The 25838-nt window shown below is 37.2% G+C and overlaps 1 protein-coding gene across 7 annotated transcripts in view; it reads left to right on the plus strand.

The window, feature by feature from the left end:
* Positions 1-25838, plus strand: part of PIP5K1B (phosphatidylinositol-4-phosphate 5-kinase type 1 beta) — a 338296-nt gene that overhangs the window by 179285 nt on the left and 133173 nt on the right. For all 7 annotated transcript variants that reach the window (XR_011967427.1, XM_072611031.1, XM_072611030.1 and 4 more), the window contains 2 exons: positions 8702-8832; positions 16519-16636. Coding sequence is in view for 6 of the 7 variants with exons in the window: in XM_072611031.1 (XP_072467132.1) it covers positions 8702-8832; positions 16519-16636 (249 nt within the window). In the remaining variant the exon portion in view is untranslated. The remainder of the gene's footprint in view (positions 1-8701; positions 8833-16518; positions 16637-25838) is intronic.

A 25838-nucleotide genomic window follows, 5' to 3' on the forward strand; every position in this document is an offset into this window, starting at 1 on the left:
TTATTCCTAATTTTTAATGGTTTTGACATTGTCCCGATCATAGTTCAGTAATTTATTTCATCTTCTTCTGCTGATTACTGAACTAATCTTTATTTTTTTCTTTTTTTCTTAGCTATACTTTTGAAACTAGTTCATTATATCACTTGGATGGAGCTGGGGAGCTCAGTTAAAATGAAAGAAATAATGCTTTCTTTTAAAGTCTATAGTGTTAGCCAGCTTGTTTAGTGATCCAGCTTCACAGACAGCCTGCTTTAGAAAGCCTTTTTTTGTAACCAGTGTAATGTCATTAAAATCTTATAACAAGATTTGTGTTCTAACTTAATGCCAAATTTGCTAAAGATTTCAAAGCTTTTTTATTATCATCATCCTTTTATTCAGACAGCTTGTTATAAAATTATGTCTCTGGCAGACAAAACAGATCCAGCAGGGTTCTATTCGGGCAAAAAAAGCAGTATATAATAGTGATAAGTATATTTTCATCTTCTCTTGACTAGAACCAGGTCTTTATCTTCACTAGCAGTTCCTTAAACCAATGAAACTGATGGGTGTATAGGCTCTGGAAGCCCCCAGCTCGAGCTATGAGCATCTTTTCTGAGAATGGGTTTCTGAGAGAGCTCAACAAGGGCCACTGTGTAGGAAATGTCTATCCAATTTCCTTCTCAGTGACAGTATAACTGTCAGAGAGTATTATGTGGTAAAGTCCCCAAAATGGGCCACACTTCATGGTCCCTTAGGTGATACTGAGACTAAACAGTGTTACAAAAGAACACCAGCTTTTTCTTTTAAATCCTTTAGAGACACTGAATTTTTTCCAGTTTTGTAAAAAACACAAAAAACAAAAAACAAACCTAGAGGTGAATTTTTGGGAATTGAAAAGGATTGACCCATTATGGGCCTGGGAGCTGGAAGTCCCTCCCTCCGCAAAGGAAGGACTGGGAGTAAGTCTTGAGAAACAGACAAAGAAAAAAAGTACCTGAAGTTTTCCTAATTCCCTAGTGTTGAGAGAATGGGGCATGTGCTTCTTGATTGAGCATCCATCCTTGTCCTCTATGCTATGGAAGGTGTGTCCAGGTCCATGGCCTCAAATGCAACTACTGGACCAAAAACCTTTCAGGCTGAGTGTGAGATAGCCTCATAGCTATACGACCTAATGAAACCTCTTGAGAGGTCAGGCCTGAAAAGCACCTCTGAGGTCCTTGGAGGGCAAGAAGGGGATAGGGAGAGGGGGAGGCTTACAATCCAGTCTTGGCTGGAAAAGAGCTTGAAATTAGTACTTTTTCATGTCTGGAGAGCCAAGATGTTGAGTTTTAGGAGTTCTGGAACCCCAAAATAGTGACACACGGGTCCTGCCCAAATGAATTTGACCCAAGCCTTCTCTCAGCCAAAGAAAAGCAAAGTTTATTTTTAAATCCAACATATTGACTAGCCTCTTAAAAAATCTCAGCATTGGCTAGACTCTTAAGGAATATAAGCAATTGTATCACTAATGCAGGCCATGTAGACTCTGAACCCTTGTGATGGGGGCCAGAGTGAATCTGAGCACTTTCATGGAGGCAGGATAGATCTTATATACACAAAGACTGTAAGAGATATCTAGGGGTGATCAAGTAGTCTGGGGTGACTGGAAGGGGGGGTCTAGGGAGGGTCTTGATGGAAGTAGCCATTGGGGTGACTAGAAGTCAGACGCCAGGAACTAAGAGGGATTTTGATAGGATCAAAGATAGGATCTGGATTGCCAGAGGCAATCCAGAGGTAACAGAGATTGGAGCATAGTGATAAAGGCTTATGACCTCAAGTGAATGCCAGATCTAGTGGGAAGATTCAAGGAGATTTCAAGGGGATTCCCAGAGCCTACACCCTATCATAATCACAGGTTCAGATTTAAGGTAATAATGAGGAAAGTAAAAATACCTTCTCTATATACCACAAAGGTTCTTGTGAGGCACACATATGGTTGTGTGTTCAAAAGTGCTTTGAAAACTGAAGGCAAAGCAGGTTCCAATTCAGTATTATCCTTTTTTATTATTAGCCACAGAATTTAGGAAACAATGAACTTTTTAAAAATTCAATGAAATCTTAACTTCAACAGCATCCTACCCTAAAGGTTATAAGAAGGCAGACCCATCAGAATAGGGAAAACACAGAGTTCATAAACTTATGATTTATTACCTTAGTTATTAGTGTTGTTATTATTTACACAAAAAAGTGAAAGCATTTGTAGAAAGTTATTTTTTTTCTTAATTGGACCTATTGTTTTACTGGTGTAGGAAATTGCTAATAAAGAAACTTCTACCAACGAAAACATGAACTGATTCTGCAACTTAGTCTTAGTTGCCAGTCATTGAAGAATTGAGTGATTTGCCCCAAAATCACACAGCCAATATATATATATATATATATATATATATATATATATTTCAATAATATATTGGGACTTGAACCTCTTTCTTCCTGATGCTGATGCCAACTCTCTCTCCACTACGACAGATTGTCTTACTAATAAAGGTTACATGTGTAATCTGTTGATTCTCCTTTAAATATCAGGGCCACAATAGAAGCATTTCTCGTATCCAAGCAACAAATGTTCTGTTCCTAGCCCTGATAACATAGAGTCCTACGTTAAAGATACATAATTTATTTCTCTGGGATCCAAAAACCCAATCCTGTAATACATTCACAAAACCATGGGTCTCTTCTATAGACTGAAGGGAAAAATGTTCACATACATGGATGAAATTGTAAGGACATGGATAGCTGCTATTGAAAGAAAGTGGATGATCCCAGTGTGTGTAGAATTCTGAACTGTCTCTACAAATTAAATGATTTGTTGGTCCCCATCCAGGATGAAGTAACCCTGCTTTCAAAGAACTGATGTTTCTAGAATAAACAGCCAACATCCTTTCACATAATAGCTTCATTGTCATTACTCACTAATCTACTAGTCAAAGATGCTCAGTATAATATTTCAAAGTGTTTTCACAGTTTAAGAACACATCTTGTTCAAAGACTATTGTGTTAGAAAACATCACAGTTCAGCAGAACCTTGAATGCTATGCTAAATATTCCATGTAGAAACTGTTTGTATATTAAGCCTTTGGTATTGACTATTGAGGGGGAAAACAGCCTGCCTCAGTAAAAGATAAACTTGCGTAAAAGAGGAAACTTTTTTTGGAGGGGTGGGGAACAGATGTGCATGAATGTATGGATGTACTTACCTCCACATTAGAAATTATATATATTTTTTAAATCTAAGGCCTTTTTGCTACCATAGAACCTAAATGCTCTGGTTGCTATTTTAAAAAAAAGTTACCCAATATCTACTATACTTCTATTTCTCAATGAGTTTTTAAATCATTGTCTGTTTTCATTCACTACATGTAATTAGAAGCAAATGTGAATCTCTCTGAGCTAAGGTGAAGTCTCTGTAAAAATGATGAAGGTTAAACTAGGTGATCTCTAAGGATCCTTCCAGCTCTAATGTTTATAAAGAACCTATTACATACTAGACACTGTGCCAGAGATTGGGGATCCAAAGAAGAATGCAAAACATTCTCTGTCCTCAAGGACCTTACATTAGAAGGGGGTTGTGGTGAGAGAGCACCAAAGGTAGGAGGGATAAGAAAAAGCTTCCTGTAGAAAGAAATGCTCAGTGTCCCCAATTCCAAGTCCATAGTGCGCTAACCCCTTTGTACTTAGCTGTAAAGACCCATATCTCATTCTGTGTTCCTAGTATTAGGTAACTTCTTACCATTCAAAAAGTCTTAATTATGACGTTAGTGTCTAAATTAACCACAGAAAGAACCAGGATACAAATGGTACCGCGATGGGGAAGTGAACACTAAAAAGCCCAATGAGGCGCTGTGGTACAATAGAAATAGTGCTGCTTCTGCATTCAAATCCCACCTTAGACACCACCTCCTTGTGTGACTTTAGGCAAATCACCTAATCTCCATGGGTATTCTCAGCTGTAAAATGAGAGGGCTGGAATAGATACCCTCCAAAGTTCCTTTCGGCAAGCTCTGTGACCCTATGGTTCTGGTGTGGGCATTTTTCTTTTAAATCCCTTTGAAAGAATCAATGCTACATCATGTGCTGTTCTGTTAGAATGAGTGTGGTGAATAGAAAAGAGCCCTGAACTGAGACTAGAACACTTGGGTTCTAAGTCTGGCTCTTCCAGTAACTCCTGTGTGACCACACACAAATCATTTTTCATCCTTTGGCCTCAACTACTTCAGTAGAATGAGAGTGGGGTGGGTTGAGGTAGATTATCTCAGAATTTCCATCCAGTTCTAGAAGTTCTTTGACTCCAAGTGATAAGTGACTAAGTATAACATCCCTCCTGAGTTTTTACATGAGGTTAAAAGAAAGAAAATAAACTCCAGTCCTTAGAAATTGGAGTTACTGGTAAAAAAAAAAAGGTTGGACCCCATCAGTGACACTATAGTAATGGAGTCATAGAGAGGGGAAAATAAAAATAAATAACAGATTGAAGAGGGAAGAAACAAAGGAACAGCTGAAGACTAAGTTTGAAGCTACATATTCTGCCATCTTCCTTCCCTATGCCACTGAGTAAAATATAGAAATATAGACATAGAAAATGAAAATTACCCAGGCATGTTCAAACCTAAGGAGAAACTGGACATTAAGATGTATAATGTCATTTTTGCAATGAAACAAACAGATTAAATGATTTGATAGCCTACAGTTGTGCTGAATTCTTAGTACAATGACCAATCAGGATTTCAGAGGACTAAGGGTGATAAATACTTCTCACCTCCCTTATAGAAAGGTAAAAGACTCAGAATGCACCAATAAGACAACTATTTTTAGGATATAGCCAATATGGAAATTTTGTTTGATTGACTATACGTGTATGAAATGGGCTTTGGTTTTTCAGTGTGTGTTCTCAGTGTGGAGAGGATGTTGGGGTGAAAGAGTGAGAAGGCAGATCTTGGCTAATTAAAACAACCAAAAAATACAAATACACACAACTGATCAATGCAATGACCAACCACAATCCCTGAGGACTCATAATGAAACATGTTGTCCAGCTCCTGACAAGAGATGGTTTTTTTTGTTTAACTATATCTACTTGTAACAGGAGGATTGTTAATCTTGTATTCTCAAAGTAAGGGGAAGGGAAGTAGGAGAGAGAGAGAGACAGACAGACGGACAGAGAGACAGAGACAAAGAGAGACAGAGACAGAGTCAGAGACAGAGAGAGACAGAGAGTTCCCTGTTTTTTGTTTGAAAATAAAATAAAATTTAATTTAAAAAAAAAGTGAGGGTCTCTGAAATGCTGGCATTCTGCTGGATGATGTTAAGAAAACCAAAGAAATAGAACACAGAGTCTCTGCACTAGAAGGATTTACATTGACATATTATGCAAATGCAAACTATTATTATTATTTCCAATCTAAATGTGGATGGGAGTCATATAGTCATGAAAGTAATTAAATAACAATGCCATGCAGCAATATTGAGTGGTACAGACAGCAAGTATGATACAAGATTGAAGAAAGGAGAAGATAATAAAGGCAGGAATATTAAGGCAATCTCCATAAAAGAGATGGATTTTAACTGAACTCAGAAGGAGAATAGGAAAGTGACCCCTAATCTGAATTACCAGAAAAATAGTGAAGGAAGTGTGCTACTGAATGGTACTGAATGGAATGCTACTGAAGGATGCTACTGAAGGAAATATGAAAGTGGCGAGGAATCAGGGGGTCAATTTGAAGTAAGATTTGAAGGAAGAGCAGTTCAGTTCTAAGAGGGTGTTGTGCGTGTGTGTGTGTGTGTGTGAGAGAGAGAGAGAGAGAGAGAGAGAGAGAGAGAGAGAGAGAGAGAGAGAGAGAGAGAGAGAGAAAGAGAGAATGACTTAGTTTGCTGGTGTAGATATAGATCAGGAGCCTGAGACTGAAGATAAGGGTTTGAGAATTCACAGCAGACCGGGTGATAGTTGAAGCCAAGAGCATAGTTCACTGAAAAAAAAAATGTAGGAGGAGAACCAGAAGCCAATGACTAACCCATGAAGAACTCTCCCAGTTATAGGACAGGAGAAAGAAATTAGCAACAGAAGCATAAAAAGAATATCTGGAAAGCCAATGGAAGGATGAGATTCAAGTTGGTCTCTAGGGTCAAATGCTACAAAGAACTCAAGGAAAAAGAAAGCCTATGAGTTTGGAAGGAATCAAGGGAAAGAAATATAAGCAGATGTTCCATTAGGAGGTCATGTGGTATAGTGGGAAGAGCCCAGGCCTTGGGATCAGGAGAGGTCTTGGTTTGGTTCTCTCCTCTGATACTTAATCATTGCAAGATCATTGTCAAGTCACTTAACCTCTTTGACTGAACTTCAGCTATCTCCTATTAAATGTAGATCATGATACTCATGGAACCTACCTTACAAGTAGTTGTGATGATCTAAGGAAAAACTTTTTATGCATGTTAAAACTATTATTATTTTTATCTTTTTTTTCTTCTTCTTAAATAGAGTTCAGATAGAAACAGTCCTAGGACAATTCACGATCCTGCTATTCTTCTTTTCCGTTTAATGTTCTTTGGACTGTTTCTATTCAAAGGAGCTATCTCCAGACTACTTCTTTAAGAGACCTATTCACCATGTGGGCACTACCTCCCTTTAAGTGAATACCTGAAAAGGCCTTACCCTAAAAGGCCAAAATTTCCAACTGCATCCTGTCTTCAGTCATCCTGAGGAATATCTGGTGACTGGATTCAGATGACTCTGGAGCAGAAGTGAGGCTGGTGACCTGCACAGCCCTCCCTCACTCCAAACAAAGTCAAGTCCAAGTCAGGTCATCATTTGTCCGATGTCATGGTCCTCTTTCAAAAATAAAGGACAAACACAAGTGCTTCTTTGAACTGTTGCATAGGTGGATAAAATAACTACTTTTGTAGTAGAGGGAAAATATTAGGATACAAGCTGAACTTCCATAGGTTCACTAAAAGTAACCTTGGTATGATTCCGGGAGCAGCAAGAACAACAGAGATAATATGAACCGATGATGATGATGATGACGATGATGATGCTGTTGATAGTGGATTAGTCAATGAGCATTAAATGTCCACTTTGTGCCAGGCACTGTGCTGTTACTGCTGCTGAATTTCCAGTAAATGATCAGTCTTGCACAGACATCATAGTATAATCAAAAAACCATTGAATTTGGAGTCAGGTGACCTGAATTCAAACCCTAACTCTGATTCTGTCTGTGTGACCCTGGACAAGTTGCATACCCTTTCTAAGATTCAGTCTCCTTACCTGTGAAATGTGTATAATAGCAGATACTACTTAATATTTTAAAAGTGTTATAAATATGTGAGTTGATATTTTTAACCATTGTGTGATTCATTTGTTCATTATCTTCTTCAGTAAGTATTTATTAAACCTCCAATTTTGGTAGACAATGGTATTAGCCACTATGGAGATATAAAGAAGTATAAAACCATCTTCATTGCCTTTAATGCTTGTGTTTGAAATTATTCCTTTCTCTGTGCTTTTTTCATCCTGATGAATATCTGGCCATTGGACCCAGATGGCTCAGGAAAAGAAAGTGAGGTTGGTGATCTTGCACAGCTCTTCCTCCCTCAAATCAAAGTCAGCTGAAAGTCATGTCATCATCTTGATGTCATGGTCCTCCTCAAGAATGAAGGACAAACACAACAACCTTCATGTGCTAGGAGAAATAGGTGCAGATAATTTTCTCTTGGTTAACAGAGAATATTTATTTGATTGTAATATTAGAAATTCCTAGAAAATTCCTAGAGTTTTTCTTGTTCCAGAACTGCACATTTATTTTTAGGTTAAAATGCACTGATCTTCAATAGATTTTATTGGTAGTTTTGATCCCAGTTCAATGTAGATTTGTAAAACAGAAATCAGCCATGGTACCATAAATAGATGATACCAAATAATTGCAAAATTAAACTACTTCTGTGCTCCAGAGAGAAAATCAAGATTTTGTGTCTTGGAATTTTTAGGGTAAATAAATTCCCTTTGTTCTTTTACTGTGCTGTAATAAAATATCTGTTTTTAAAATATCTGTTCTATCTATATCTGGTTAGAAGTTTTACATAATGAAACTTTTGTCCTACCTTCTACAGTTATGATCTTGCTTTTAAAAGGAGAATTTCCCCATGTATTAGGCTATAAACCTATTTTGTAATTTTGTTAGGATCTGTAATTTCACTGATGTGAGAAGTTCCAGGTGGAAAGTCCTTTCACCTGTTCAGATCAGCAGCTCGATTATAACTTATCATTCCCCAACCAGGAGTACCTTCTCTTCCAACTACTATTCTCAACTACTTTGAATACATTTGTATTTATTAAGTTTATATTAGTGCTGTTTATATTTTTATACATACTGCAAGGGCTTGGACCCAGGTTGCTGACTCCAAGCATCACCTGTTATCCACCTCAACTCTTTCTCATCCAAACAATATTTATTTTAGCAATTTGTGTCAGAAAAAATAATTTCATGGAAAGATTTAAGAATTAGATCTTTAATTTGTTGAGATGATTCTCTACCAAAAAAAATAACTCAGGAGTTTCTCAGACGTTGGCTTTTTTGTTGTTGTTGTCTAGAAACAGGAAAACAAAACTAACTATAAACCCATCTTTGTGGCATGTAATCCTGAAAAGGGCCTTGACTGTTGAAACTAATGTCAAGACCATTGTTTTCCACAGACTGCATCATCTGCTATTAAGGGTGCTATTCAGCTGGGAATAGGATATACAGTGGGTAACCTCACTTCCAAGCCAGATAGAGATGTCCTTATGCAAGATTTTTATGTGGTGGAGAGTGTGTTTCTACCCAGGTAAGAATATTGTTTTAAGTTATTTGTGATAATCTTTGTGCTAATAGTAGTAGTGATGATAATAGGAATTTCATCTTCATCATAATAATTATATTATTATTGTTGTATTATAAATTATAATTATAGTAAGTTTAACATAAATTATATAATATATGATATTATATAATATATAATGTTATAATATGAATTTCATTACTTTTTTAGTTAATCAGAAGTAATTTTAAAAGTTGGTTGGCTTTTGGTTTATACAAATAGCATCTTTTCATCATCAAATCGTGTGTCTCTTAACATGTCATTTCATTTCACTGATTAGTTGGCTAAATGATTGAAGCTATTTCGATGGACTCAACCAGTATCTTCTTTTTTCTTATTGACAATATGCAGGAGATCCTTTCCAAAGGAAAAGCTGGGCAAATCACATGTTACCCTTTGGTGGGTCTGTGACTACACCAATTTGAGTAGTGTAGATTGCAACCCATCTACACATTTTTGTCACATGTAATTTTTCTTTATGTTCTCCAGTAAATCTCCCACTGGGTGGCCACTCAATGTACCACAGTCCTTTTCTAAGACCTGCTTGAATAATAACATCCTGGATTTAGACTTATAACTCATTTCATTCAATCCCTCCATCTTACAGACTGAGGACCAAGGAGGATGCTTAGTCATTTGTTCAAGATCACATAAGTAGTAAGGGTTAAGGTCAGCATTTGAATTCAGTTCCTATTACTCCAAAACCAATGCTATTTCCACATTTTGTGTTTATCTGTGGAGTGCATATCAGTCAACCATTGCTTTCATTACATGACTCAAAAGTGTAGATTTCAGAGAAATTAACCATTCCTATGAATATAATGATTCCTTAGATAGTTACAGTGATGTGTAGAAGTCGGGCAGTCACACAACTTGGCCAAAGATAACTTGGCTTTATTTAAAATTAGCTGAAGTATAGTGGAAATCATACTTGATTTGAAGTCAGAGGACCTGTGATCAAAAGTGACTCTGCTGCTCACTACTGTGGGATAGTGGAAAGAATGCTCAGGTTAGAGATAGAAGACTTAAGATTGAATCGAGCACTTAACTAACCACGTGACCTTGAGCAAATAACTTATTTTCTCACATAAAACCACATTACAAAAATGTTTGAGTATTAAATCTTAATATCCTAATAAAAATATTTTTCCAGCTACCAACATATGTATGTATTAAATACTTGATTTGGACCCCCAAAAAAGTTTTTCTTTCTAAAGAGGACTTTTAGTATATAAAAATAGTATGAGTTTCTGAAACTTTTTTTAAACTTTTAAATAAAACCCTAGACAGTGGAATGTGACAATAGAAATTCGTGTTATCCCTGTCTCAACCTCTCTGGGTTTCATTTCTCTCATCCATAAAATGATGAGATTTGACCAGATTATCTCCCAGAACCCTTCTGGCTCTAAAATCAAGCCCTAAGAGAAATCATTTCCTTTTTGCCTTAAGATGCTTTCATTGCCTTTTGGGGATTAAGTTGCAAATTCTATTTTTCATAACAACAAAACACTATTTTTAGGATATTGAATTCTGGTAGTCTCAGAATTTCTTGTGGATATTGAATTTTCCTGTAAGGTTAATGTTCTTTCATATCTCTTCCAATATTTCAAGGAACCAGTATTTTGCTACGGGGGTTCATAATTTCATCTGCACATCTACCAATCACAACCCCTAATAGATCATCTTCATAAGTTTCCTGGGTAGGGAAAAAAAAGTCCATCACCACTAGTCAACTCTGATGATGAGTCAAACTCAGTTAAGCCAATTACATATATGAAGTACATTACAGAGACCATAATGAAGACATTAAAACTTGGTAGAGTTTAGTTATCAGACCTTGCTACTCTGCCTTGGGAACCTAAGATTACCTCAATTCCATACTATAGTATAGAGCTAGGACATCAGTGGAGGATTATATGCATGGAAAAATTGAGGGCTGAGAGTTGAAGGTTAAATGAAGTCCTAAAATCTTTTTCAACTACTTGATTCCAAGATGAACCCAGATTTATGTGGCAGGTTCATGAAGAGGACCAAGGCTGTACCTGGATGTGTTGATGCCTGGGCTGGTGTATTATGCATCAGCAGAATGGGGAAAGAGGCTAATACATTTTGTGTTCAACTTGTAGAATTAGACCTGATGAGGCAGTTTTTTGATGTAGCACAAAAACTGTATCCAAAAAAGTCATGTGACCTGGGGCAATTTTTTTGAATGACTAGATTCCCTACTCATCAGTCTTAAATCTCCCTCTGTTGTTCTCAAAAATCTAAGATCCAGATCTCCCTCCTTCCAAAACCTCCACAACTATCATTTTGTGGGTGTGGGGGATTTTTTGTTTTGTTTTGGAGGCAGTCAGGGTTAAGTGACTTGCCCAGGGTCACACAGCTAGTAAGTGACTGAGACTGGATTGGAACTCAGGTCCTCCTGACTTCAAGTCCAATACTCTATTCACTATATCACCTAGGTGCCCCTATAATAACTACCATTTCTGAAGTTGAGAGCTGCTAGAACAGCTGATTGGCCAGGACCCAGCAGAATCTCTGATATATGCAAATTAGTAATATTAAGGAGTCTCTCTGGGAGGGGTGGGTAATAAAGGTTATGCTTTTCTTAAATTCCAAAGATCTCGGTTTCTTTTTCAGATTCTGACACTGAGTTATTGTGGGACTATCATCACTCAACCTTTTTTTGTGTCTCCACAGCTAAACCTGTCATCTAAGTTAGTGCTGACCTCTTATCCTACTTGAAAGGAATAGCCTTGTGCTTGCTCAGGAAAAGAGCTCAAAAAGGTTTTAGAAATTCTGTAGACAAATAACTCTATCAGGATATCATGGTAGCTGACCCAGTAGGAGTATAAGCAAGCAACATGGGCTCCATTGACTTGTACAATTTTTTTTAAAAAAGCATGAAAAATATAAATACACTCCTGCCGAAGGCTTTATGGTATCTAAGCTTCCAAACTGAATCCCATAAATTTCTCTGGGAGGCTAAAATAGATTTTTCTCCAGGAATTACTGCCATATCACTCAGCTTTGTGTTGTTGAAAATTATTCCATTATCAAGATTCAAAAACTAACAAGCCAAACAAAGGCTTTAAAGTTAAAATTTACAAACTATTTTTCAAACCTACCTTAAGCATAAATACCACCCAACCTGCTCCTCCATTATAGGGACCACACAAAAGATCTTGTCCTCCCATTCTCACTTCCCCATGAATTTAAAAATATGTGTAGTTCTGGCACCAGCCCAGGATGTTATAAATTCAGGTCTTAAATCCATGCTGCCAGCCCACCCCAAATATTATAACTAAGATGCTTTCCAAAACTTGATTTCATACCTATCTACAATACCAAATTATTTTCTGTTTTAACCCGAGTAGAAGTGTTCTTTCTCAGACTTCTCAGAACACTTTGCTTTTACATATCTTTCCTACTTACTTCATTCTCTCTTGCGTCATAATTACATTTATTCATGTCTTTCCCTCTTAATAACAGAGTGTCCCAAAAGTCTTGGTGAAATTTTAAGCTGTTACAATTTGAAGGGCAATCCTGTAGATTATAAAATCCTCAAGTTTTTGTTTTTTAAGTTCAGGTCATTTTATTTTCTAACAAGTCTCTCTTACAGTCACAAAATACATTTTCTTCTTTATGATGCTCCAGTTAGAAGAAAGTGAGGAGAAATAGAAAACACAGAAATAATCAAGTACGTAGAAAAACTTGTATCAGCATGAATTATAGCCTTCAAATCTGCCAAGTCTACTTGGAAGCAATTAAGATCACGCAGGTTCTTTGTTATGTATATAAAAAGAGCCTGGGTTCAAATACCACCTCAAACACTTACACTATGTGACTTTGGGCACGTTGCCTCAGTTTTCTCATTTATGAAATGTGGATAATAACAGCACTTACCTCCCAGTGTGGCTGTAGGATCAAATGACATAAAAATTGTAAAATGTATATAGCCTACTACCTGGCAACTAACACTCTATCAATATTGCTGTTGGTGTATGCCTTTGTAGATTCAATACCTGACATACAGATACATACATAATAGGCTAAAGATGTACACAGTCTGAAGAGAAAACAGTATATGATAAGAACTATATGAATGAGGGAATGAATAAAGGAAAGTCATAGAGAGAGTGAGAGAATATAATATCCCTTAAGATTACCAATTACATATTTCATAACTGGCTGTGTTTTGAAAAAAGCTGGATGCAGTTATGTCACTTGACAGGCAAGACCTAGAATCAGATAGACAATGACAACAAGCATATTTATCTGAGATGACCAAGGGAAACTTTCTTCCCACTGTGAGACTAATGCCCATTAAAGTCATTCTGTGTCATTAGCAGCTCTGCAGTTGGTGGAGGCATTTTGTGATATCTGTAAGCATGTCTGGAGGTAGACTCCATTCTGGGCATCAGTAAGATAGCATATATATATGAATCTTGATTACCATACCTCCAGCAAGATGCCCTAGGTTTTTGTCAACTGACTGATGTGTATTCAGTCTGCCATGTGGAACAGCCCCTGAGCACTTCCTGTTGGTCAGTGCTGTCTGACTCTTTGTGACCCCATTTGGTGTTTTCTTGGCAAGATAGTAGACTAGTGCTCCATTTCCTTCTCCAGCTCATTTTACAGAGAAGGAACTGAGGCAAACTGGGTTAAACAACAAAGCTAAGCTAATAAGTGTCTGAGACTGGATTTGAATTCATGAAGATAAGATTTCTGGATTCCAAGTGCTTTCCACCATACCATCTAGCTGACCTGAGCACTAACCATATCTGATCTTCTCAGTAATTTGCATATCCTCTAAGGGAGCTTCATTTTACTCCAGGATAGATTTGTTCTTCTCTAGAACCACCTAAACACCAAGAAGTAAATAAATGTTTTTATGCAGTTACTTTTTGGTATAATGTCAAGCCATGTGTATAAATGCGAGTATGAACATGTACATGCCTGTAAGAGGTATGGACTTCTTAAATAATAGGGTTTTTTTAAAATTAGGTATTTAATATATGCAATCAGTTACTAATTTTTTTCTTCCCCACTTCCCTGACATCATAATATAGATTAGTCGGTATATCTTCAGGAAATACTTTTTAGTTTCAATATCTGTCCAAGTAAGAACCAATAAGGAAAGAAATTCTGCTGGGCATGGGGGAGCACAATGCATTACAAAGAAATAACTCTTGTATTGCCTATCATTTGGGCTATTTATTTTCATTAATTCAAACTTTTGAGTGTTCCAATTAGTAACAATTATTAATTAACACTTATGACAGCACATGTAACTCACTGTAGCTCTAGAGATCTCTAATTTCATCCCTCCCATAACAAAGATCACACAACTCTTCTGCATCTTAGTAAGTTGTCGTCATGAACTACCACGATCGATAAATTTTACCACCTGATGGTTGGCCACCTGGAACTGAACCTTTCCAACTTGGCTAACTGATTCTAGGATGGCTGACTCAGTCTGTTGCCAAGCCTATGCAGGAAATCTTTCTAGATTGGTAAGATGTACCAAAGCTTGTGTTGCACTAGAATGTAGCCTGTGGAGGTTTGGCCCTTGCCATGTCATGAAAAAAAATTAAGCTTTTGATTAAGGCCACTAGTAAGCACTGAGTATTTTTTATTTGTTTTTATTAGATTGCATTTAAAGTATTCACCAACCCTGAGGTGTCTGTTGTACCTAACTTCTTCACAATCTGTCCCTAAAAGTCTTTCTTCCTTTCATTCATTCGTTCAAGAAATATTTATCGAATGCCTATTCCATGCCAGGCACTGAGAGACTGCATCAGGCTCTTTTATAGTTCTTCCTACAATACTGCATATTTAGCAATGAGACCTGATGGAAGACTTTTTTCATCTTTAACCATATTCTGCCAGTTCCTCCACCAGCTGACAGGGTGTGTGCCTAAAGGAAAGGCACACACCCAAAGATGCCGTATGTGTGTGTATGATCACCAAGGAAACCTAACACTTTGTTCTGTAACATTAGTTGAACTCGTCTCAGCAGTCAATGAGGAGAAACATTAAGCAGCAAAGCAGAGGAAAACCATTGTAATTCATGGAGCCAGTAGGGAAGAAAGAACATTGCAACATGTTCAAAGTAACCAGCAACTAAAAAACTGAACAGTATCGCCTCTGATCATCTCTTCTTTAGACAGCTAGCTGGTACAAGGGATAGAGTGCCAGGCCAGGAGTCAAGAATACCTGAGTTCAAATTCAACCTCAGATACTTCTTTGACCCTAAGTAAATCACTTAACCCAGTGCCTCGGTTTCCCCTACCTTTCAGTGTTATTGGGAGGATCAAATGAGATAATATTGGTAAAGCTCTTAGCATAGTGTCTGGCACTTAGGTGCTTAATAAATTCACTTTCCTGCCATAAAATTCCTTTATTGATACTTTTCTTTCTAAAACATTATTGTCATTTCTCACTATGTCCCATCCGTCCTTGTAACAAATAACAAATAAGCAAAGTCATGGAAAACAAATCAACACATTGGCTGTGTCTAAAAATATATGCCTCATTCCATACTTGTAGTCTACCACTCTCTACTGAAAAACAGGAAGCATCATACCCCATGTGTCTTATGTAGTCATGACTAGTGTAATCTCTGATAGAATCACAAGACCATAACTTATTTCACTTCATTCATTCATTCATTCATTTATTCATTTATACTTGGTTCTTCCTCTTATTGATTTCTTTCTTAAATGGAGACTGGATTTTTAAATAGTATAAGGTAAGAAGGAAAATGAATGCAAGAAGTGAGAAATCAAGATGAAACCCTGTGAAAGGAACATGATGAACATACTCATGAGTCATTAATTTTGTTCATTGCATGAGGCAAATTAATGTAATGTAGCTGCTGATTACAGCTTTTAATGCCTTGTTTAATGCCCTAAAACAACGATATTCCATATTTATTGGCACCCTATGCCAAATTTACCGAAGAGACCCACATAAGGTATACTCTTCTAACCCCAAATAAGTTATAAAGAGACTTGCAGATGTTCCTATTATCATCACCAAAATTAGTTGCTTGTATTTTTCTCTCTTTGAACAATCTTGCTCATTTTTTAATGTACTAAAAAGTATATACGTTAGTGATTTCAAGTTTTCACTCAGCATATACTATATTATTGTATATATGTCATTGTTATTTTCCTCAGTTTATTTTGGACATATGTGTAAAACACAGTCATGTCGAACTACCCATGTTTGTGAAGGCTCAGCTCTTGTAGGTGCTAGATGATAGGGCAATGCCCTTCTGTTTAAAGTAGCACAAATTTTAACCTCCCATCATGTATTCAATATCACTGGGGTTGATGAAATACCATTCCTTAGGAGGACCGTGCAGAATATTGAATCGGTAGTATCCTCAACACAACTGACTACATGCTGTGGATTGGCAGGGAAGCTTGCTTAGAGGAGGCTCTAGCTGAGATGGCATCTGTTCTGTTCTCAATCGATGGACATGTGGTGTGGGTTGCATGTGCGTCAAGAGACTTTATACAAATTATGAAAATTTTCTAGAGGAGAAATTGGCCTGAAGAAAAAAGAAAACTTCCTATAATTTAACATTAAAATGGACATTTCTCATCTGTGCATTTTTTCTTTTCTTTTTAATTTTCATTGTAGTGAAGGGAGCAATCTGACCCCAGCTCATCACTACCCAGACTTCAGATTTAAGACATATGCTCCAATAGCATTTCGGTATTTCAGAGAACTTTTTGGTATCAAGCCTGATGATTACTTGGTAAGAGTTTGTCATTTTCCTCCCTCCTACTGAAATACGTGTGATGTAACTATTTGTCTCCTTTGTCTCACTGGCAACTTATGACTATTGTTTTCCAAGACTCAGAGAAAAGTTTTAAGTTCCAAGTTTTATAATGAATACATATTTATGCCCTGAGATGAAATGAACTGCCTCTGGAAGTAGTGGGGTCCCCCTCTTCAAAATTAACCTAGATGATTAAATTTCTATAAATTTAGTTCTAACAAATAATCTTAAATTCTGTAACTTTTAACAGATATCCATAAAAATTGCTATGCTAATTGGTATTTAAGTAACTATGGTATTGGTTGCTACTTCAGATTCTTATTCTAAGACATATATTATAATTAGATGTAAATACTCCTGTGAATTTAGCTGATGGAATTCTTTTGAAAAACCTTCTCATCTTAATTGTCTTACTTGTGGAGTTCATCTCAAACTTGCCTTAGCCCACAATGATTTTCACCTTGACCTGAAATTTGTATAATGTTTGTTAAAACACTCTATTCTTGATTAATTCTAATAATGTAGACTCCATGTAACTATAACTCTATTTTATAACTTTGAATTTGTATTCAGAGAAATGGTTTTTTTTCACATTCCATCCCCACTCCATATACTTCATGAGTACAGGAAACAAAACATCAAAACTTACTGTGAGGTAGCCTGGTGTAGCTTCTGAGTTCATGACATTTAGGCTTCAAGAGACCATGATTTCATTTTATTCATTCAACAAAATTATTAAGCCACTGTTCAATGAAGAGTACTGAGGTAAGCACTGGGTAGGAGAGGCATGAAGTTGACATGGGACATAGTTTTTGCCTTCATAGGGTTCATGATCTAATAGAAGGATTAGATACATGCATAGAAAACTATAATACATGTGCTACACATACTATATAAATGTGAATTGTCATCCTTACTCACTGCTTCATGGTGGGTACATTCGAGGGTTACGTTATAAAGGGTCATGAGTCCTAAGAGGAAAGATCTTGTTGACATGGAGATTTGAGAAGATTTGATTTCTAAAGGATAATTGGGAATTCTAACCACACAAAATCAAAGAATCTCAGAGCTGGAACGGGCCCTTTACTCTAAGCTGTGTTTGAACATGAATCCCCTCAACCTCGTCCTTAATAAGTAGTCATCCAGGTTTTTCCTTAAACAAAAGATCATTTTACTTTTGGACTAACCATTTGGATGTTTTTCTGTGCACTTAACTGAAATTTACTTCTTTACAACTTCTAGTTTTTCCCCTAGTTTTGTCCTCAGGAGCCAATTTAAACACGTATAATTCCTGTTTCATGTGATAACCCTTCCTTTACTTGAACATAACTTTTAGGTGCCCATGAAGACTTGTTTTCTTCATACTGAACATTTTTATTTCCTTTAACTCAAGGGTTCTAAAAATATAGTCCAAGGATCCTTGAGGGGTCCCTCAGACCCTTTCAGGGAGTCCTCAAAGATAAAACTATTTTCATAATAATAGTAAGACATGATTTGTTTTTTCAAATACTCTTCCCTTTTCCAACTACATATTTGTGTGAGGCCAAATTTTCTTCATATATTTAAACCAAAACAACATATTGCAATGGAATGAATGCAAAAGCAGATGTGATATTCCAGCTTTCTTTTATTCAGTCAGACAGTAAAAAGATTTGCAAATATATATATAAAACAATGCCACTCTTCCAATTAATTTTTTGATTTGAAAAATATACTTATTTTCCAAAAAAATGCATTATGTTAATATGTGATAAGCTTATCATTTTAAATAAATTACTAAATAATTTTTTTAAAATTTATCAGTTTTAATTTCTAATTAATTCTATTTGCTACATTCCAATGTAGCAATTATCAATAGACATAGCACACATAAGGAAACACTCTTTGAGGTCCTCAGTAATTTTAAAGAATGTTAAGGGGTACTAAGATCAAAAGGTTTGAGAACCCATTGCTTTAATCTATCTTTATATGACATTGCCCTTGGTCCTCTCCCCTCTCTGACTGTCTACCTTTGCATAGCTTATCAATGTAGTTCCTAAAATACTGCCCAAAGCTGAGGACAGTATTTCAGAAGTGGTCTGATAGGGCAAAATATAGGGTTCCTCTCCACTCCTTCTTCTGGGCACCTTGCCTCTCATAATACAAAGATTATACTCACCTTCCTTTGTCATACTATGGATTTATGTTGGATTTATTGGATATATTTTCATTTATATGGATTATATTTATATGGCTTTCCATCCCCTAAAGTCCATGTGTCTTTTTCACACTATGTGTAGCCTCGCTGTCTTCTCCAGCTTTTTCTTTTGAAATCTACTCAACAGGTCAAAGAGGAGAAGACCTTGTTCTGCGTGTATTTCAAAAAGAAGAAACTTAATTATAGTATTTGATCAATGCAGCAAACTAAAAACCTAAAAGGCGGTCACCTTCTTAATGATCATCTCATTTGGCCTCAGTTTAATAAGAAGTCATTCCAAAAAAATCTCTTTTTTACAGTGCTATGGTATTTGTTCATCTCAAATGAGATGAATATTTGAAATAAATGTATAAGCAGTTGACAGCAAGATGGCACAGAGGATAGAGTGTTGGACTTGAAGTCAAGAAGACCTGAATTTGAATCCTGAATCAGATGTGTACTAGTTGGGTGGCCCTGGCTAAGTCATTTAAACTCTCTTAGCCTCAGTTTTCCCATGTGTAAAATGGGAACAAGAGCAGCATCTACTTCACAAGGTTGTTGTGAGGATAAAATGGGTTAACATATGTAAAGGACTTTATAAGCCTTAAAGGCTATATAACTGCTAGCTGTTGTTTTTATTATTTTATTAGAAGAGTGGCATTGTTTTACATATATTTGCAAATCTTTTTACTCTCTGACTGAAGAAAGCTGGAATATCACATCTGCTTTTACATTCATTCCATTGCAACATGTTGTTTTGGTTTAAGTATATGAAGAAAATTTGGCCTCACACAAATATGTAGTTGGAAAAGGGAAGAATTTGTAAAATGATGGGTAGTGGGCCAAGGACTAAGCCTTAAGATTCATTCACATATAAAAGGCAGAAGGAAAATGTGAGCAGAGATGGAGAAGCAGTGATAATAGATCCAAGAAGTATACTGTCATGAAAGCCAAGTGAAAAGAATATTTAAAGAAGGATAAAATAGTGCCAAATGCCAAAGAGATATAAGGAGAATATAGATTGAGTTTCTTTAAAGAAAAAAAAGGCCATTGGATTTGGAGTTCATTGGATAGTAACAAGGAGCACAGATGTTCAAATATAAGTAAACAGAGTCCAAAGACAATGTCATTGCTAAACCCTTGCCTCTCAGAGGAACAACAATTTCTTACGTGGCAAAGAAGCTAACTTTTTCAGTTGGTCAGTCAACAAATATTATAAAGTGCCTACTATATGCCAGACACGGTGCCAAGTGCTAGAGATACAAAGAAAGTCAAAAGATAGTCCTTGCTCTCAAGGAGTTCACAATCTAATTAAGAGGAGGACATAGAATAACAATGTATGAACAAATTATATACAGTACAAATTTAAAACAACCAAGGCAAGGAGATTAAATTAAAGGAGATTGGAAAAGACATAGGAAGCAAAACTTGGGGGTTACCTATGAGAATACCAAGTTCAGAAGTTTGTGGACTTGTCCTTGTAGGATGTATTTTGGAGAAACAACAGATTCACCCATGTGGCCCTCACCATTGGAAGGGGAGGATAAAGGAGATTATAGTATTGATCTGATGACCAAGAGATCAGGACCTTGCCATATCGTCCCATCGTCTTTTCATAGACCCCAGTCTACTTCTATTCTCTTCAAGGTCAACTCTTCCACTTGGGCCCTTGAACCCATACTCCCTTGTCTCCTTCTGTAGCTTGTCCCCACAACTCATCTGTTCTTCCTCCAATTCTCAATCTCTTCCTTGGCTCTTTACCTGCTACCTACAAAATCACTCTCATTTTTAAAAAAAAGCACTCTCATTTTAAAAAAAAGCCTTCACTTAATTCCAGCATACTTTAGCACTGATGTATTTGACAAACAACACTGCTCTGACACAGGTCATTATGTTTGTCCTTCATTTCCAAAGAGGACCATGACATCAGAAAAATGATGACATGACTTGTACTTCACTTTGTTTTGAGTGAGGGAGGGCTGTGCAAGGCCACCAACCTCACTTTCTCTTCCTGAACCATCTGGATCTAGTGACCAGATATTCATCAGAATGACTGAAGAAGGCCCAGGATGTAATGGGAGACTTTGGCCTTTTAGGCTAAGGCCTTTTCAGGTACTCACTTAAAGTGAGGTATTACTCATTCAGCAAATAGGCCTCTTTAAGAAATAGTCAGGGGATGGCCCCTTTAAATGATTGGTTCATGTTGTCCTTTGTCTTCGAAGAGGACCAAAATGACATCACCATGATAAAGTGAAATTGCAGTGTGGCTGATCAGACCAATAAGAACTTGGACTGCTCTACCACAGGTTGGGCACAGATAGTGCATGTGAATATTTGGGGTGAATAGCGCAAATTTGCGCATCCTGCCTTTATTTTGTGCTGTCTCAATTCTGCTTTGCTCAAAGAGCACAGCACCTTTTCTTATGTGTGCACGCCATGCTGAGCAGTTCTGTAACAGTGTCTCCCATGTTGCACAGTCAAATCCAAAGTTCTTGAGAGTGTCCTTGTAGATTTCTTCTGTGATTGCCTGCCTCATGGCAAGTTCTCCATAAAATAGTCTTTTTGGCAAGCGTACATTTTGCATTTGAACAACATGGCCAGCCCATCAGAGTTGTGCTCTCTGAAGCATAGTTTGAATGCTTGGCAGTTCAGCTCTAGCAAGGACTTCAGTGTCTAGTACCTTATCCTGCCAGATAATCCTCAGAATCTTCCTAAGACAGTTCAAATGGAAGTGATTCAGTTTCCTGGCATGGCATTGGTAGACTGTCCATGTTTCACAAGCATATAACAGTGAGGTCAGCACAATGACTCTGTAGACCTTCAGTTTTGTAGTCAGTCTAATACCTCTTCTCTCCCAAACTTTTCTTCGGAGCCTCCCAAACACTAAGCTAGCTCTGGCAATGGCAATTCAGAAGCTGCTAAATGAAAAATGAGAACTCCACAGGATTTACCAGCAGGATAATTCATCCACCTCTAAGAAGGCAGCATTTAATTCCATCAAAAGCAAAGTACAAGCAAAGCTTAGAGAGATGCAGGATTCCTGGCTCAGTAAGAAGGCAGATGAAATTCAGTTTTTTGCTGATAGTAACAATCCAAAGCACTTTTATGATTCCCTGAAAGCTATTTATGGACCAAAAATCTATGGTGCATCACTACTACTCAGTGCTGATGGAGCCACATTGATTAGTGATAAGGACACGATCCTAGAGAGATGGGCTGAACACTTCCATAGTGTTCTCAACAGACCATCATCAATGCTGAGGCCATTGATGATTTACCTCAGGTTGAAGTCCATCCCTCCCCTTTAAATAGAAATAAATAAAGCTGGGAGGGACAGGAGCCTCTGGGTTGTTGTTTTGACCAGAAACAGTCACTATTGACATTCACTCTAAGCCAGGAGGGTCCAAAAAGCAGCTTTGACACAATACAGTGGGAAAAGCAATAAGCTTGGAGTCAGGAAACCTAAGGCTCCCCAGTTTGTGAAGGGAACCATAGGCTCCTTGGTCATCCCACAGAAATTCAGAGTTTCTAAGATATATGAACGGTTAGGGTACTCTTGGTATGCTCATAGTAGTTTAAGGATTCTGCTGTTAGAACAGGATTTTGTCATTTTCTGCCATATTCTGGACCTCTTAATACTTTCTCAAGTGCATTCTTAAGGAGGTACCAGTTTTTCATACACTGATAAATCTGACAATGTGAAAGCAGCCTTTAGGCGAATAGGTTACACATAAGCAGAAACTCATTCATTCCTGTAATAAATGTTTAAGCACCTACTGTGAAGGAGACATCGGAGATACAAAAACAAAAGCAGCTTATAGCCCAAAGAGTTTATATCCTATTGGGAGAAAACAACATGAGCACAGATACTTAAATACAAAATAAATCCAAAATATTTTCTGGGAAGACACTGGCAACCTGAGTTATCAGTTATCAAAATAGGACCCTGTAAAAGGTAGGATGTGGGTTGAGCCTTAAAGGAAGAAGATCTGAGTGCCTAGAGATGGAAGTAAGAAGGGAGTGAATTTCATGCCTAGGGAACTGGCCAAGCAAAAACCTAGAAAGAGGAGATGGAATTTCCTATCCAGACAACAGCAGGTAGACCAGTTTGGTGGGAAGTCAGATTCCTAGGAAGGAGAGTACTGTGCAGTAAGCCTAGGGAAATAATCTGGAGATGGATTTGAAGGATTTTAAATACCCAAAGGAGGAGTTAGTATTTTATCCTCCAGGCCAATTAAGAAGCTATCAAAAGACTGCCGTTGAGAAATGAAGGCCTGAACCAGGGTGGTGACTAAATGATTGGAAAGACGGGAACAGATGCTGGAGATGTAGTGGAGGTATAATTGACAACATCTGAAAAACTAGAAGGGAACGTTGAAGATGACTGCAGTTGCCAACTTGGTTTACTGGAAGGATGTTGGTACTCTCAACTGAAACAAGGAAAGTAGGAATGTGTGAAAGTTTCAGAAGATAGACGATAAATTCTGTTTTGGACAGATAGAGTTTCAGGTGTCTACAGGGCATCCAGGCCAAAATGTCTGATGAGTAATTGTCGATGTGGGACTAGAACTGATGAGAGAAAACTGGGCTGTATGTATAGATCTGGAAATCATCTGTAAGAGCTGATAGGTGAGCTCATGAGAGCTGCTGAAATCACCAAAATAGAGAAGAAAGGTCTCAAGACAAAGCCCTAGGATACAAACACCCATAGAGAGTTGTAACAAATGATGAATTTAGGAAATGAGACTGTGATGGATCAGACAGGTTGTAATAAATCGAGGAAGAAAGCGATATTTTAAAAACCCAGAAAAATATCCAAGAGAAAGGGGGTGGCCAACACTACAAATTGTTGTATACTTGTTACAGATGTTTTGTTTTCCTTTTCTTTTTCTTCTCATTGAAAAGTAGGAAATGGGATTGAAAAAAATATTTTTAAAAAAATTTAAGAATGAAGTCTGAGAGTTCATCAAATTTGACAATTATGAGATCATGGATAACCTTGGAAAGAATTGAACAAGATTGGAAGCCAGATTGCAAAGAATTTGGGAATACATGTGAGGAAAGAAAGTTTCAGGCAATGAGTGTAGACAGCTTTTTCTATGACTTTAGCTATGAAGGAGAGGGGAGAGATAACTTGAGAATGTATTAACATCTAGAAATATTTTTTAAAAAAATAACAAGCGTGATTTGGTGATACTTCTAGGCAACAGACAAGAAGCCAACAGATAGGGAGAGATTGGAAATTGGAGTAGTAAAGAAGATGATTGTAGGGACAAGATGTAGGAGTTGATGAGGGAGAATGAAATCAAAGATCTATGTAAAAGGATTAGCCTCAGAGAGAATGGAAGAGGACAGCAGCGTATGAAGTGAGGTTGTAGGGGAGCCAGGTCGAAATGAAGGGAAAAAGAGGAAAGCTCATGGCAAATGGTCTCAATATTCTCAGTTAGGTATGAGGCATGGTTCTCTGATAGAAAGCAGGTGCTAGCTAGTATGGGAGGATGGGGGAAAGAACTAGTTTGAAGTAGCTTCCGTGGGGCATTTGATGGAGAAAGAGGGGTAAACATGTTCCCTTATTTATGTGAAGCTCAAGATGAAATTAGATAATAAAAGTTATAGGCTGAAAATGTGCCTTTTTGCAGTCACTGTGTTTGTTTAGTTACCCTATTGACATGTTCTGCTGTGTTGAGAGCATTGTAATAGGAAACAAAAGAAATAAAAAGCTTAGATAAAACATGGCCCCTGCCTTTATTGGTGTTATCATCAGGGAGAAGTAAGATGTAAGGGCTGACCTGTTTTCTTGGTTGTGTTATATTTATCCAAATGTTTATGGTTCCTTGGAAATAGAGGAATAATTGCTGTGTACCTTTGACTGAATGTGGCTGACCTGACTGATCCCAGGATTCCTAAGGAGATCTTCCTAGGCATGACATCTCTGAACTCATCAAAATCCAAAGCCTTGTGGACTTGCTTTGGTGAGTCTCAGGCATGCCCATAGCTCATTATTAAGGCTTTGGGACTCTGGGATACTTTCTAATGATTTAGAAGTGTAGGAACTGAAGAGGCTCTTATTGAAAGGCTGAAAAATCAATGTGCTTCCTTATGTCCTGAAGGTCTCACTTTTGAACTGATTTTGAGTTACAAATTCCCCATTTGATATGCTTTTCAAGGCAACTCCTCCTTGTCTAACCAATCACAATGGACCATCTGTTTCAAAGGAACAAGGGCTCTTGAGCTTAAAAAGTAACACTTGAATGAGGGAGTTCTAAGTGGAGCAGAAATATTGAAGCTAAATTCCTCTTGACATATATGTGGATGTGATGACTGAAGGAAATACATCAACAACTTAATATATACATTCTGCTTTCTGCCAGATTCAAGCCACTGAAAAGTAGTTTATGATGACTTGCTAAGCTACACATGCCCTATGGTTGCTTCAGCATGGGATCAAGTGGCAGTAGATGATTGACATGTGTATGGTGATTGATATACATGTGTGTATGTGCGTTTGTGTGTTTTTTAGATATTGAGCAGAAATGTTCAGACCGGACCTCTGGTTTCAGTAGCATAAGGAACTCCTAGTAAGAAAATTCCCTCTACCAATATGGCTCATCACCAACCGCTCCTCAGTTTGGACTCTTAGAAATTGCTTGGTGTGTTGAGAATTTAAATGATCACACAAGCAGTGTACGTCAGACATGGGACTTGAACTTAGGTTTTCTTGGTTCTGAGGCCAGTTCTCTATAAACTATGCCACACTGTCATATGTGTTCGTGCACACATGTGTATGCATGTGTCTTAATGACAAGTCTGTGATAACATTGGTGATGATGATGGTTAGGTTCCCATAAATCTATTTAACCTATAATGTACTTGAAGAATAGTTTTAATTAAACTACTTTACATTTTTTGGTCCAAACCTGTGATTGCATCATTGTAGAGAATTGCCAGGGAAGATAACTCCCTCTGCCAGTGTAGACTGACAATTGCTCTTCAACTTATAAT

Source organism: Notamacropus eugenii, chromosome 1, assembly GCF_028372415.1.
Source record: "Notamacropus eugenii isolate mMacEug1 chromosome 1, mMacEug1.pri_v2, whole genome shotgun sequence".
NCBI lineage: Eukaryota > Metazoa > Chordata > Mammalia > Diprotodontia > Macropodidae > Notamacropus > Notamacropus eugenii.